Source organism: Xyrauchen texanus, chromosome 36 (genome assembly GCF_025860055.1).
Source record: "Xyrauchen texanus isolate HMW12.3.18 chromosome 36, RBS_HiC_50CHRs, whole genome shotgun sequence".
Classification (NCBI taxonomy): domain Eukaryota; kingdom Metazoa; phylum Chordata; class Actinopteri; order Cypriniformes; family Catostomidae; genus Xyrauchen; species Xyrauchen texanus.
Genome location: NC_068311.1, coordinates 6,814,325 through 6,829,659, shown reverse-complemented (window position 1 = coordinate 6,829,659; position 15,335 = coordinate 6,814,325). Strand labels below are relative to the sequence as shown.

The 15,335-nt window shown below is 35.3% G+C and overlaps 1 protein-coding gene and 1 pseudogene across 3 annotated transcripts in view; one reads left to right on the top strand and one right to left on the bottom strand.

The window, feature by feature from the left end:
• LOC127629443 (sialoadhesin-like) overlaps positions 1-5,031 on the top strand; it is a 29,135-nt gene extending 24,104 nt beyond the window's left edge. For 2 of the 3 annotated variants that reach the window (XM_052106533.1, XM_052106534.1), the window contains exons 9-18: positions 28-136; positions 335-382; positions 518-544; positions 649-702; positions 810-854; positions 972-998; positions 1,093-1,137; positions 2,237-2,305; positions 4,256-4,271; positions 4,391-5,031. In XM_052106533.1, the coding sequence (XP_051962493.1) occupies positions 28-136; positions 335-382; positions 518-544; positions 649-702; positions 810-854; positions 972-998; positions 1,093-1,137; positions 2,237-2,305; positions 4,256-4,271; positions 4,391-4,456 (506 nt within the window). In that variant the 3' untranslated portion in view covers positions 4,457-5,031. The remainder of the gene's footprint in view (positions 1-27; positions 137-334; positions 383-517; positions 545-648; positions 703-809; positions 855-971; positions 999-1,092; positions 1,138-2,236; positions 2,306-4,255; positions 4,272-4,390) is intronic. The other variant, XM_052106535.1, reaches the window with a different exon arrangement.
• Positions 5,032-6,893: 1,862 nt separating this feature from the next.
• Positions 6,894-14,395, bottom strand: LOC127629467 (B-cell receptor CD22-like; annotated as a pseudogene).
• Between the last annotated feature and the right edge of the window lie 940 nt (positions 14,396-15,335).

The following is a 15,335-nucleotide window of genomic DNA, read 5'->3' as shown; positions in this document are numbered from 1 at the left end:
AAATGATGATCTTTTTGAAAATAATAGGAGTCCAGAGTGTTGGATTGGATACTCTTTGGCCTTATGTCCTAGTACCCTTACTTGTCATCCTTCTCGGTTGTATAATTGGGGTCATCATATACAGGAGACGGCACAGGTGTTGTGTGTGTGTGTGTGTGTGTGTGTGTGTGTGTGTGTGTGTGTGTGTGTGTGTTTGAAGGTTAATGCTTATTTTGTTAAAGAGAGTCAGTTTTATCTGTTCATATATTTTTCTGTAGTCCTGTTATTATATAGTGTAGTTATTTTATTTAGCATTGTCAACTTCTCACTTTCACATTGTTATTATTAATTGTAGAATTCCCCCTGACGATATGCAAGGGTCACTAACACGACCTGAACAGAGGTACAGTATGTATACACTTATCTTGTTTTTCTTCTCCCCTTATTAATGCTTAGAGTTTAAGTTTTCAACAAGCTAAAAACTAAAAAAATATATATACATTAAAACTACTAATTTGAATCTCATTCTCTGATATAGGAGATCACTTTGGAACAGATTCTCAAGGTTGGAGTCATCATTATTGAACTTACCTCATATCGACTTATTTAAATTCCATATTCAGACTTGACACTAAAACTTTTTAAAACTTTTACTCCAAATCATTTTAGAACTTTTGAAGGAAAAGCAGCTTGGGCTAACACGGGAAACAGGAGTGATACCAGGCAAGTAGGCCTACAACATAAACAACTAAGCATTATTTTGGTTAGTGTTGGTCTATGTTACTGCACCAAATATGCCCACTGCACTAACCAGTTCTAATCTACAATAGGCACACTGGAAACACCACTGAAAGACCACCAAGGCCTGAAAAAAGGTAGGTCAAAAATAGAACAAAAGATTTCCAAAAATGACATATACTTAGTACAAAACTATAAACATATTTACAATCAAATAAACAAAAATATTATTTCAACATCACATCATTCAACAGACGGAGCATCTGGAGCCGATTTTCCAGGTAATCATCCACATTTTTTGTTCATTTTGTTATATTTTTTTTATTACTGAATATTAAAATCCTCCAGATCTACAACTTATTTTCTTTTTTGCAGACATCACTCACCCCGACCCGATGCAAATCTGAGAGTAGAATACAAGTCAGTATTTTTCTTTTAAAATAAAAATAAAATTGACTAAAATTTAATTTAAAGCTAGTACAAACAGACGGTTAATAACAAAAATGTACAAGTGGAGATTGATTCAGTTATTTTCTTATTTATCTTCACTCCAAAATATTTTTAATTTGATACAGTAAAATTTTAAAATAGACACATTTATGAAGGTAAAATAATGCCTAAATGATTTGCATGCACAGAGTAAGATTTTTAAAAGCGTAAATTATGTTACAAGCGTGATAGAAAAATGTGCATGCCCTGAGTAAGATTTGTGAAAGTTTAAATCAAATTGCAAGCATAAGAAACAAATATTAGCAATACTTTAATGCTTTGCATAAGTGTAGTTCATTTGTTGTGAATCTGTAATTGCATATTAACATAAAGTAAATGTGGTATGTATTCTTCTGACTTCCTTCTTTTTTCACGTTTACCATTTGGGAACTATTTTTGCACCTAAACATGTTCTAAAACTTTGCAAACCTGCAATCAGCGATATGCAAGCAAAGAAAGGCTGTCACGAACAGCAAAACAGATTGACCGCGAAGAATCGTTCTGTGTGTGTAAAATAAACTACTGCAAATATGTAAATGTCTTGTGTTTGTGGCATAAATATTTCCCAGAAATAATCCAATATACACTGTTCACTGTAAAGCATTAAAGTATTGCTAACATTTTGTCTTACACTTGCAACTTGATTTACACCTTTACAAAAGTTTCTGTGCGCATGCAATTTATTTTTATACTTGCATTATGATTCATGCTATCACGAATCTAACTCTGTGCATGCAATCATTCAAGCACAATTTACCTTCATACGCATTCTCTTGTGCGTGTAATTCCATCAACTGGAATCATGTGGACTATGCAGGATTTAGGCAAAGAACATGAACAAACAGAGATATGATAAATTGAGAGTTGAAATCAAACAGAAAATAAAACATACAATGTATAATCTAATCACATATATTTATATATTAAAACAATTTGATAATCAAAATACATAGCTTCACTCTTTATCGTTGTGAGAATGGACTCAGTACCACATGTAGTACACAACATCAAACTTATCCTCTGTTTACAGGTCAAACAACACATGTGCAATGTCAGGAAACAAGCCTGTCTCCAGACCTTATATACCATCACCGAAGAGGTATAGTGCATACTAAAATGTGTCATAATAAAAGTCCCCATTCTACTACGATTCCTCCCCTTTATAATTCAATTCTCTACAATGGTACAACAGATTGTAGAACAGAAGTTACAATTTGATTATTATAAATGTACAAAAATGAACACATGTTTCTGCAACAACAGGTTTGTTTAAAAAGTCCTAGAATTAAGGCTGTCGATTTAATGTGTTAATTTAGTGGGATTAATTTTATTAAAAAGAATGTATATAAAAATGAACACGATTAATGATGCCCCTGAACACTAAGTAGGCCTAAATCCCAAAATAAAAGTACATATTTTTCTTATCATCAGAGCAATTCAAGCCAGAAGTACATGCAACGTTTTGTTTTCCCGAGCCGCATTAGCAGGGGGCTGTCCGTGCGCCTCATCAAAGCATACAAGCAGCTCAGCCACAGAATGAAAGCAGGTCACACAGGCCACATTCCTGACTGCAGGAGAAAGCACAACAAAATGCAGGGGTCTCGAGGCACAATTTACAAAGATTCAACTACTTTTAAATTCCACCAGCGTCCTAAAAATGCAGTGTTTATGACGCTGAATACCTGAGACGCTCCAAAAGCATCCGCCTTTTCTCCCAATTTGGAATGCCCAATTCCCACTACGTAGTAGGTCCTCGTGGTGGCGTGGTTACTCACCTCAATCAGGGTGGCAGAGGACAAGTCCCAGTTGCCTCCACTTCTGAGACCGTCAATCTGCACATCTTATCATGTGGCTCGTTGTGCATGACTCACAGCATGTGGAGGCTCATGCTACTCTCCGGGATCTACGCACAGCTTACCACATGCCCCATTGATAGCGAGAGCCACTAATCGCGACCACGAGGAGGTTTCCCCATGTGACACAACCCTCCCAGCAACTGGGCCAGTTTGGTTGCTTAGGAGACCTGGCTGGAGTCACTAGCACCCCTGGATTCGAACTTGTGACTCCAGGGGTGGTATTCAGTGTCAATACTCGCTAAGCTTACCCAGGCCCCCAAATAAACCAGATTATTAAAAATAGTGAAGACGGAACCCAAGACTTCTAAAGCAACTTTTTGTATTGTCTAACTATTGCTTTTACCACATTAATGCAATACATTTCAAACTGAATAATTGTATTATATAAATACACAGATAATTATATATATATATATATATATATATATATATATATATATATATATATATATATATATAATTATTTCAATTAGTTAAATATATTGAATTATCTTTATTTGGGGGCCTTTCTCAGCAAATACATTTGCGATTAATTTGATTATGTCTTGTCTTGTAGTTACTGTAATTAGATAAAAAAGGGATGTGGAATCCTCGTAAAAATGCTCAGATACTAAAAAAACTGTACAAGCTGTGATTTAATGAGATAAAACTATAGTTTTCATATGCAGTGCTTTAAATATGAGTGCTTGTGAATCTTTGGAGCCGGTTTTGTGCTGACATAAAGACAAAGTGCTCATACCTTTTAGAGCTCCTACTTGGCTCATACACGGAATACACCGTCATGAGCATTGCACGCTCAGTTTGTAGCAGATGACAGCAGGCAGCACATAGACATACATAATTTAGATATCTATGAGACCGAGTGCTAATTCACTTTTTTATTATTATTATTGTTAAATAGCCCACAGCAGCTTGGTCATAACAACACACAGAAACACTTCAAAATGAAAGAATCGGTCAAAATAAAATGGTATCGGGACATTCTGAAATAAATTAAATCAATTGACAGACCTAATTATAATTCATAAACACTGTGATTGTTTTCTTTGCCATATGGCAGTCCAAAACATTTAGCTTAACTATTTAACACGATAAAGCCTTTAAGTTTGCATTTAAACTGAATAAATACAAATGCAAAGATTGATGGCATTTTTCATTTGTTCTTCTTTTCATTTTTTCCCCATGCACCTCAGCCAGCCTAAATCCTCTGTGAGTATATTTACAAGTACTACACAATGTCATAGAAAACAGTCCATTTATATTTTTTCAAATTCTGTCTGAAATATGTAATTGACTAACACCCCTTTTTCTTTAAATATTTCATTAAGGGTTATGATTATGATGCGGACTATACCAACATGGCTGATCATAACATTTATGGAAACGCCTTATGAAAACAAGGTTCAACACAGTGTTTTTTTTTTTTTAAATGTTAATGCTGAAATAAAAAGGTTAAAGGTGCTGTAAGCTATTTTTTTCATGAATAGGTTTGCAAAAAAATGCAGCTGTTGTTTGTAACAACCGTTTCTGCATGATGTCGGTCTCAATAAATCTCATTAGGTATCTGTGGAGTGCAGGGTTTTGGAAAGAGGGGGTGTGGCTAATCCAACAACTCAATATTGTGGAAGCAGAATGACTAAAATCGCTTACAGCACCTATAATTAATAAAAAAACGCTTTGTTATTAAATGTCATTTAATTTTAGAAAAATAGTCATAGAGTCTGCTTTTGAGTCTAGTTTTTATTGACTAAAGCACAACATCTGTATTAGCACTTAACCCTGTAATGCTTGTACTGTAGCCTACCTCTTTTTGGCATTATTGGGCAGGTTGGTAAAAATGCTGTTTCTAATTTAAGTAGTCTCCAAGTGTTGTATAATCCTAAATTCTGTTTTAAAGATCAACATATCTGATAAAAAAAAAAAAAAATGCTTCTTGTTTGCTTTGCTATTAATATGACGCACAACTAAATAAATCCATAATACATTAACCTATCTTTTGGTGTGTATGTTAGAGGTATGTTAACTCTTATCCATATTTCAATTATATTCCTACTTGTGATTTCAGTGCCATTGTACCACTTTCAGCCATATCACAAAGATTAGGATTGTTTTACATCATGCAAAACAAGCCTCTGCTTGAGTTTATGACAAATCAGAGCTCATATAAAAAAAAAGCTCTTTAAAAGAGTACTGGAAGGCAATTTGATGATAGTAAACATGCTATATGACAACATACTGCATGACTTACATAACTGACACATCTTTCACATGAATGGCAAAGTATTGCAAGCTAGCTTTGTGTCAAAATATTTACATTAAAATTATCATATCATATCACATCATTTCAATTCAATTATATATTCATTTTTAGTTCAAAATAATTGTACATAATGCTCAAATTAAATTCAGATTAAGAATTTAATTCTTCACTCGGTAACACACTATTGCTCCTTGCATCAGTTATTTTTTATGGTGGAACATACAGTTTTGTCCTCTTCATCAGAGTTTAAACTGCTAATGGGACACTTCTGCTTATATTTAGGCTTGGCAGAACAAGACAGTGGCTTAATCCATTTCGTCTTCTTCACTGGTATCAGAATTCCAGTCTATATTTGTGAATAGAGGTTTAGGAGCACCCGTAAAAGAAACATTCTCATAATCAGGTGGCTCGGCTGGGGAATTCTGGGAACTGTGTTGAACATATCTGATAAAAAAAAAAAAAAATGCTTCTTGTTTGCTTTGCTATTAATATGACGCACAACTAAATAAATCCATAATACATTAACCTATCTTTTGGTGTGTATGTTAGAGGTATGTTAACTCTTATCCATATTTCAATTATATTCCTACTTGTGATTTCAGTGCCATTGTACCATTTTCAGCCATATCACAAAGATTAGGATTGTTTTACATCATGCAAAACAAGCCTCTGCTTGAGTTTATGACAAATCAGAGCTCATATCCTGCTGTAGCTACAAGCTGTTATAGAATGTAGACCTTTTAAATGAAGACTCTAATTTATGACAAAAGCAATAACAATAATGTGTATTTAGTAGCACAAAAGAATTCATATTAATGTATTGTAATGATCACAGGGCGGGGCCGGGTCATGATGCTACACACCCGGTCCCTAATCAGGCTAATCAAGCCTCAGAGAGGGATAAAGGCCGACTGGAGACTGCAGTGGGTCAGAGACAGATTTACGGGCAGCTGTCCGACACCTTTGCGTGTTTGTCTTTAACACATAATCAGAATCATAATTCTACATATTTGTTTTTTACACCAAAGTGATTATTATACATATATTCCAGATGGAAGTATTTGATGATCATAGAATAACTCTTTCATCATAACACATAAACATGATTCTCTTTATCAGCTTAGTTCAAATTCGAAACAAGCAAAGTTACAATTAAAGAAACATTAAAGTAGTTTTCCATGCTCACACCATTCAGTTCATCAGACAAATATATGGCATCTGAGTGATACATAAAAAGGAATAATATCTTTATAGCATAATTCAAAACATTCCAATATCGTCTTATTGTAATGGCACCTTACATTTAAAAGAGTACTGGAAGGCAATTTGATGATAGTAAACATGCTATATGACAACATACTGCATGACTTACATAACTGACACATCTTTCACATGAATGGCAAAGTATTGCAAGCTAGCTTTGTGTCAAAATATTTACATTAAAATTATCATATCACATCATTTCAATTCAATTATATATTCATTTTTAGTTCAAAATAATTGTACATAATGCTCAAATTAAATTCAGATTAAGAATTTAATTCTTCACTCGGTAACACACTATTGCTCCTTGCATCAGTTATTTTTTATGGTGGAACATACAGTTTTGTCCTCTTCATCAGAGTTTAAACTGCTAATGGGACACTTCTGCTTATATTTAGGCTTGGCAGAACAAGACAGTGGCTTAATCCATTTCGTCTTCTTCACTGGTATCAGAATTCCAGTCTATATTTGTGAATAGAGGTTTAGGAGCACCCGTAAAAGAAACATTCTCATAATCAGGTGGCTCGGCTGGGGAATTCTGGGAAGAGGGAGAAATAATGAAACAAATATAATATGTTGTACTCTAAATAGTTAAGAAAAACGACACTGTCTTATACATTGTCCACTACATTCACTGTCAATCATCTTTCCATACAATTAAAGTTACAAACAGGATTCCTCTCATCTCCTTCTGTCTCCTTCCATAGAAGAAAGCAAGTTATACAGGTTTGGAACAACACAGGGGTGAGCAAATGAAGACAGAATTTACATTTTGTGTATTTTTGGCTGGTGTAATTTGAAGTCGTACCTTTGAGTGTTTATTTTTTGATATTGCATAGACTGTGGTATCATCAGTAACTTCCGGCTTTCTAAAATAATAATAGTATAATTATTATAACAATAATTGTAATTACAATTAAAATCAACAGCAGTGCATTACTGTGGCAGGGCGCAGGGCGGGGCCGGGTCGTGATCCTACGCACCAGGTCCCGTATTAGGCTAATTATGCCTCCGTGAGGGTTAAAGGCTGACTGCAGGGGACCGTGCGGGAGAGAGAGATCGTTAGCGGACATGTCACGACCCGGCCCCGCCCTCCGCCCTGCCACAATTACATTGCATTTTTTTTTTTAAATATTAGGGTCAACAAAGATTGAATCACATAGTTAAATGAATGGAAATGATATATAGTCATAATGAATGATGATGGGAATGGTTAAATAGGCCTATTTATTTATTTATTTATTTTCAGTAGTGGGGATGAATTTACAAATCGGTCCAACATTTTACTAATTACATATCTTCTGCACAGTAATCATTGCAATCAAATAAATCAGTCATCACAGTAGTCATCCATCCATCCATCTTCAACCGCTTATCCAAAGTCGGGTCGCGGGGGCAGCTGCTCCAGCAGGGGGCCCCAAACTTCCCTTTCCCGAGCCACATTAACCAGCTCTGACTGGGGGACCCCGAGGCGTTCCCAGGCCAGTGTGGAGATGTAATCTCTCCACCTAGTCCTGGGTCTTCCCCGAGGCCTCCTCCCAGCTGGACGTGCCTGAAACACCTCCCTAGGGAGGCGGCCAGGTGTCATCCTTACCAGATGCCCAAACTAGACAGTAGTCTAAGATTGATTTTTATATTCCACATCTGATTTTACCTTTTTGCTGGCTCATCTTTTCCCATAAAATCCAGAGTGGCATAGTTTAATGTGGATGTTCCCAAGCCCTTGTCTGGATAAACACTTTTTTCTTTTTGTTTTGGGGAATGTCCTCCCTGTAAGACAAAAAAAAAAAAAAAGTTTTTAAATAATCTCAAGAGTTTGCTTAGTATAAAACTATCAGTTGTTTGTCACAGGGATTTTTTTGACATCCTGTTCTATTAAATTAAATACATTCTCTCACCTGTTTCATTTCTGGAAGTTTAATGGCTGCATACACTGTGTGGATATGAGATGATGGCCTTAAGTGAAACAGATTCATTAATTAATTAATTGAAATTGCATTAATGACCCACAATATCTGTCCTATAGATGTTACCTTGGACAAGGGTCATGTGCTGTTATAAGATCTTGGGGATGAAGTGTTTCATACGAGTGATTATCCATACCACGACATGGATCAGGAATGCCTGCCATCGACAGATTCTCTCTGGTATTATTTTGAGATCCCTAAGTGTTCAAGTATCCAAACAGCAAATATGATCACCTTTGACAGTATTTTATCTCCTTTGCTAATTGTGGATAGATAAAAATCATATAAAGTTCAATACTGAGGTTTATGTGAGTTCAACATTAATTGAATTATTCTGTAATTAAATTAAGTATCCCAGTGTTTAAAAAAAATAGAAATAAAATAACCAATAAAAGCAAGTTTGTCACGGTAGAATTTCGTGACAGGAATATAGGGAAACAATGCAATGGGCCATCAGCTCCACTTTGCTGATCTAATCTTGTCTTGATGATGATCCTACAAAATAAAAAGTACAATCATTAACAGATGGCTACTGAAAGAAGGAAACTGATAATTCTGTTGACCACAAACTGAAATCAACAACTAAAAGGTATTTTGCTGCTCAGGCAAAGTTATAAACAGTGCAAGTTAATTTTATGATTCATTTCTATCATTTAAATGTGGTTAGTTGCATTGTAAAATATATATATATATATATATATATATATATATATATATATATATATATATATATATAAAATGTAATATTTAGAAAAAGGAAAGAGGAATGTACCTGCAAATCAGAAACATGGCTGCAGTAATGATAATCAACAGGAGAGTAATAGGAAAGATGATCTGATAGAGTATCTTGTGAGAGTTGTCTAAAGAGAGGGGAAACATTAAAACATTTGGCAGATGATTTAATCCAAAGCAGTTTACAGTGTATTCAAGCATTCATTTAATCTGCGTGTACGTTCCCAGGGAGACAAAAACATAACCATGGCATTGCTAGCACCATGCTCTACCAGCTGCGCTACCAGAGAATGTTCAAGGTGTTATTTAATTCAAGTTACTCACCCATTTGATCATCACCCTATCAAAACCTTAAAGGAATATTTCACCCCAAAATGTAAATCCTCTTATCATTTACTCACCCTCATGCCATCGCAGAAGTATATGACTTTCTTTCGAAAGTAAATATATTTTAAGTATATCTTAGGTCTATAGGTCCATACAAGTGAATGGTGACCAGAACATTGAATCTTCAAAAAGCACATAAAGGCAGAATAAAAGTAATCCATAAAACGCCAGTGGTTAAATCCCTGTCTTCAGAAGCGATATGGTAGGTATGGGTGAGAAATAGATCAATATTTAAGTCATATTTTTCTATAAATCTCCACCTTTGACCAGCCCGGCCATTAGGTGAGGATATGCATGAAGAATAGGAATTTCCAAAAAAAAAACTAATGAAGAAGAATGTAAAAATGAAAGTGAAAGTGGAGATTTATGGCAAAATAAAGGACTTAAAAATTGATCTGAGCTGAGACATTCTTCTAAAAATCTGTGTTTGTGTTAAGTAGTAGAAGAAAGGAAGACTTATACATCTGGTATGGCATAAGGTTGAGTAAATGATGAGAGAATTTTAATTTTTGGGTGATACTTTTATTATAACTTAAATATAAACCTAATCCTAAAATTAAATTAAATTAAATGAAACCTAAAAAATTATAATCCTAACCCTGACCCTAACCCCAACTTTCCCAAACTGTTCACTGAGCTAATAATTCATCTAATCATCACCATATTAAATTTAAAAAAAACCTGGAACCAAAACCTCATTATATTCCTAGCTCTATTTTGCACCCTACAGTATATTATTTTAAAACGGACAAACTAATTCAAATATCACCAATTTGATACAGTTTATTTTATACATTTGCTTGTGTGACGAGGAGGTGGGCGGGGCCGGGCTGTGAGGTCACTCGGCCGGCCCTAAATTGTGATTATCAGCCAGAAGGGGGATGAAGATGAGCCGGAGGCACCAGTTAGAGAGAAAGAGACACGCATGTGGCCGCGTTGCATGTGTGTCTGTTCATTTATGTTTTATGTTGTTTTAAGTTTATCAAACCGTTTTGTTGACTGTTCAGCTGGTTCCCTACTCCTCCTTGCCCATCCATGAACTGTTACAGTTTGATCAATATTTCATACTCACTGCTGTCAAATATTATGATGTGTTTGGATTGTGATGTCCCAATCTCATTGGTGGCAGTGCAGTAGTACCGTCCTGGTTTCTGAGCAGCGAAGTTCTGCTGGTCTGACAGGCCTTCTGTATTGTTGTCCTCTAGTCTATACCAGCTGTAGATTGTGGGTCGGGGATATGCATCCACAGTGCAGATCAAATACACTGGATACATCCCTTGAGTTAAGATTGTCATGTTGTGGACTATATTTAGGCTTGGAGGATCTAAAAAAACAGAAAAACAGAAACCTTTATTATCAAAATGTATACAATTATTATGCACTTGTTTTTTTAAATGGTATTATGATGTAAACATTCAGATAAAGTATTTTTGCCAAAACTCAGTCAAATAACTAGAGCAGAAATGAGTACTCACACTTCACCCTGATGTTTACTGGTTGGGATTCTGCTTTTCCGATGGAATTGAGAGCAATGCAGATGTACTGACCAGAGTCAGAGATATTCAACGAATTTAAGTGTAGTTTCTGTTCACGTCCCACTGACTCTCCACTGACGAGCTTTTTCCACTCATATGAGAACGCTGCAGGTTTAGAGCGAGCATTACATGCAAGTGTCAGCTCCTTACCCAACTTCTGTTCCCCTTTATAGCTTATATTCACATTTTTAGGTGCATCTGCAAACACATGACACAAGAGAGACGAAATCCATATAATTTAAGTTGGTGTAGAGCTTACATTCCTAAAAGCTTACATCCTTCATTACTTTTAATGTGTATCAAGTACATTTATGTATACTTATACATTTGCATTTATGCATTTGGCAGACGCTTTTATCCAAAGCAACTTACAGTGCTCCCCCCGGAGCACCCTGGAGTTAAGTGCCTTGCTCAAGGACACAATGGTGGTGGCAGTGGGGATCGAACCAGCAACCTTCTGATTACCAGTTATGTGCCTTAGCCGACTACGCCATCTCCACTCCATATATATTTTACATACATAATCCAATAAGTATTTCATTATCATTAACCTTAATCTAAATATTATTATTTTGTTTGTGAATCTCTACAACAAAAGTAAATGAGTTAAGTCATCTCAAATAAAGTTAGATCAAAACATCTTGAGATTTCTTGTAAACTATAGCATATACTGTATATTTAATGTTGACGGGTTATTACTTACACAACACTTTCAACTCCTTTTCAGTCTTATTTGATCCCAAATCATATTCTGCTGTGCATGTGTACCAGCCTGCATCTGACTCAGTAACGTTCAAGTAGACAGTTAACACGTTTGTAGATTCTGTGTTGTTCCATTGTTTGTTATGCATGTGTCGAGGTCCTCTCACTGTAAGCTTTGAATCAGGAAAGCTTTGAACAGTGCAATTAATGGAGATCACTTCATATTCTCTCACTTCACTCTTCATGGTAAACTTGAGTTCAGAAGGAGGATCTATAGCGTTTATGAAGTGAAAACATCACATGCACATTTGTTTTATTTGTCAAATCTCACCAACTGGTGAAGTTAATATTCAATTAATGGAGCTAATTTGAGTCATTAGAGATTTACATTATTAAAGTGTCTTTAGTATTTGCTTCCTGTGCTTTTAATGAATATGTATTTGAAAAGAAGACATGTTGATTATTCAAGACACTAAAACGCACAAAAATTCCTGTCACAGTTTGAAGGAACACTAAATGTATATGTGTATGTACAAATCATAGCTTTACTATAAATGGACTTACAAAGTACATCAACCTTTTTGGAGGTAGAATTTGTGCCAAGAGTATTGATAGCACCACATGTGTACAGCCCTGCATGTTGAATGGTCACTGTCTTAATGTATAATTGTCCAGTTGTGTTTGAGGATGGGAGAGAAGACGTCATTCCAGGGGTGTGCTTCCAGGTGTACAAGTGTGGTGTCGGGTTGGCATCAGCTGAGCATGTCAAAGTCAGACTGGTACCAACTTTTACAGAGTTTGTGCCCTCTATTTTAATGTTTTGTGGTAAATCTGTGAGAGACGAGAAAAATGAAACGATTTAGATTGGTAATGCTTTAGAAGGGTTACAGTCTTCACACTGCATATCTATGTGGGATTGGTAGAAATTTACAATTCTTATTGATGTTGAGTTATACAATAATTATACCACATTTATTTGAACCAACACTTACATGCTGTTGGTAATGAACATTTACATTTATTAATTAGGAAATGCTTAAATAAAAACTTTTTGAAATACATTACTTGGACAAATTTTAAAGAAAAGCAGCCAATAAGTGCCCAACATAGATGGAATCTCCTTCAATACTGTTTAAAAGCATCCCAGGCTGATATGAGAAAATGTCAAGAGTACATGTCTGCAAATTCTAGGCAAAGGGTGACTACTTTGAAGATACTAAAATATAACACATTTACAACATAATTCCCATATTTCTATTTATGTTATTCCATAGTTTTGATTATATATGAATATATATATAGCTATATATATTATGAAAGCCACCTGGTTTGATATTTTGTTAGGTAATGCAAAGACATTAATACATATTTAAGTGTGGTTTAAGTGTGCAAATACATTTTGGGTCCATTTAATGACACTAAATTATTCTAAACTTTTTCTGATCATAAACATATGACAAAATAAATAAGCAATCATACATACATTCTACAGACAGATTGATTTTTCTGATCAGGCAGCTGTCCTGACTCCGTGCTGGACGACAAGAAAGAATCCTGTTGTCATCTGTCCATGTCACATTGAGTTTCAGTCTGGTGACCTTTTTACCTTCTTTCTCCATTTCAGCCTCTGTGATCATCCTATCATTTGATGACAAAGTGCACCCATTCTGGTTCTTGTCCTGGCTTATGGATAAGCCACTCAGGATAAGATGAGCAGGAAGCAGATGTGGAACAGCGAGCCGTAAATTCATCTGACTCCTTGACTGAATTCTTCAGTTCTGATGGTTCAATGTGTACCTTACAAGGATTGTCTGGAATGAGGAAAAACGTGGAGTACAAAAGGTGTTCCAAAACTCTCACTCAAGACCATTTTAAAGCCAGATCTCTTCTTGAAAACTTTACTTTAAAAAGGAGTAATGCCAAACATAAATTTTAGAGGAATTTCTTTTTGTAAACAATATATCACTGTAGGCTGCACCTTAATAATAGGATAATTATTCATCTTGATTTTGTGAATGTGAATCTCAAAGTAAGTATAATTCATTTTAAAAAGTAAAATTTGAAATTTCAAAATTTTAATTAATCTCAATAAATAAAAAATTGCTCACCTGTAACTGTGAGAATCACACTATCTTTGCTCATGTACTGTGTGTCTGAACCAATGAATCTAAAGCTGTAGTTCCCACTGTCTGTTTTCTGTAGATCATTGATTCTTAAATCACATTTTACTTTTGTTGCATCAGTAATGTATTCCACTCTGTTGAAGTAACCTGGTGACTGTAGACGCTCATGTGTGTTGCTGTATACAATAGTCCCAATAAACTTTGTTTTGTCATAATATGGATTTTTAAACCAGAGCAGTTTTAAATTTTGCCCATCTGGCTTTTTGTAAGAACAGGAGATGTTGAAACAGGATCCCTCCTCTATTGTTTCTATTTTTCCAATGACAGTTATTTGATCTGCACTTGATATGGTGTAGAAACCCATCAGAGCAACTGCAGGAAAAACACCAGTGGCATTATGATATATACTGATAAATTAAGGCATGAATTTCAATATATGTATTTAGATGTCTATAAAATCCAATACACACCCAGAGTGATCAATTTAGGAAACATTATTCCATCTGTAGAGTGGAATCAGCTGTCACTGAAATCAAGACATTTACATGATTAATTCTGAGCCCTAGTGTTTTGTCTTGGGAACACAGATCGCAAATTTGATGCTTGTCGGAGCATGTGTGGGTGAATGTACATTATGTGTTTTGAAGGCCATAGCTGTGAATGAGTCAGTGAGTTTTTCTTCCTTTTTCTGCTCATCCTTATGGTGACTTGTGGAGCAGATGTTGGCAATTTATATAATTTTAACAACAGGCATTTTCTTTAGTTCTGTTATTGAACTATTTAAAAAAATGTCCTTATTATGGGCAAAAAGAACAGAAACCCCCTATTGGAGTGGTGGTGGTGTAGTGGTCTAAAGCACATAACTGGTAAACTGGTAATCAGAAAGTTGCTGGTTTGATCCCCACAGCCACCACAAATTGTGTCCTTGAGCAAGGCACTTAACTCTGTTATTGAAGTATTTAAAAAAAAATCCTTATTATGGGCAAAAAGAACAGAAACCCCCTATTGGAGTGGTGGTGGTGTAGTGTAGCTCTGGGGGGATTGTCCCTGTAATAAGGGCTCTGTAAGTCGCTTTGGATAAAAGCGTCTGGTAAATGTATTGTTTTTGTTCTGATATCTTCTTCTTCAGACTGCATGGAAGTCTATGGCTGCCCATCGAAATGTGTGATAAAAAGTTGTGAAATTTAGCACACTAATTGGGGTGGGACTGAATAGTTCTTGTAATGTATAAAATTTGAACCATTTGGTCTAGAATCTTGTCCCCTCTGATTTCTTATCTTATACAGAGCTCAGTAAAGTCATTG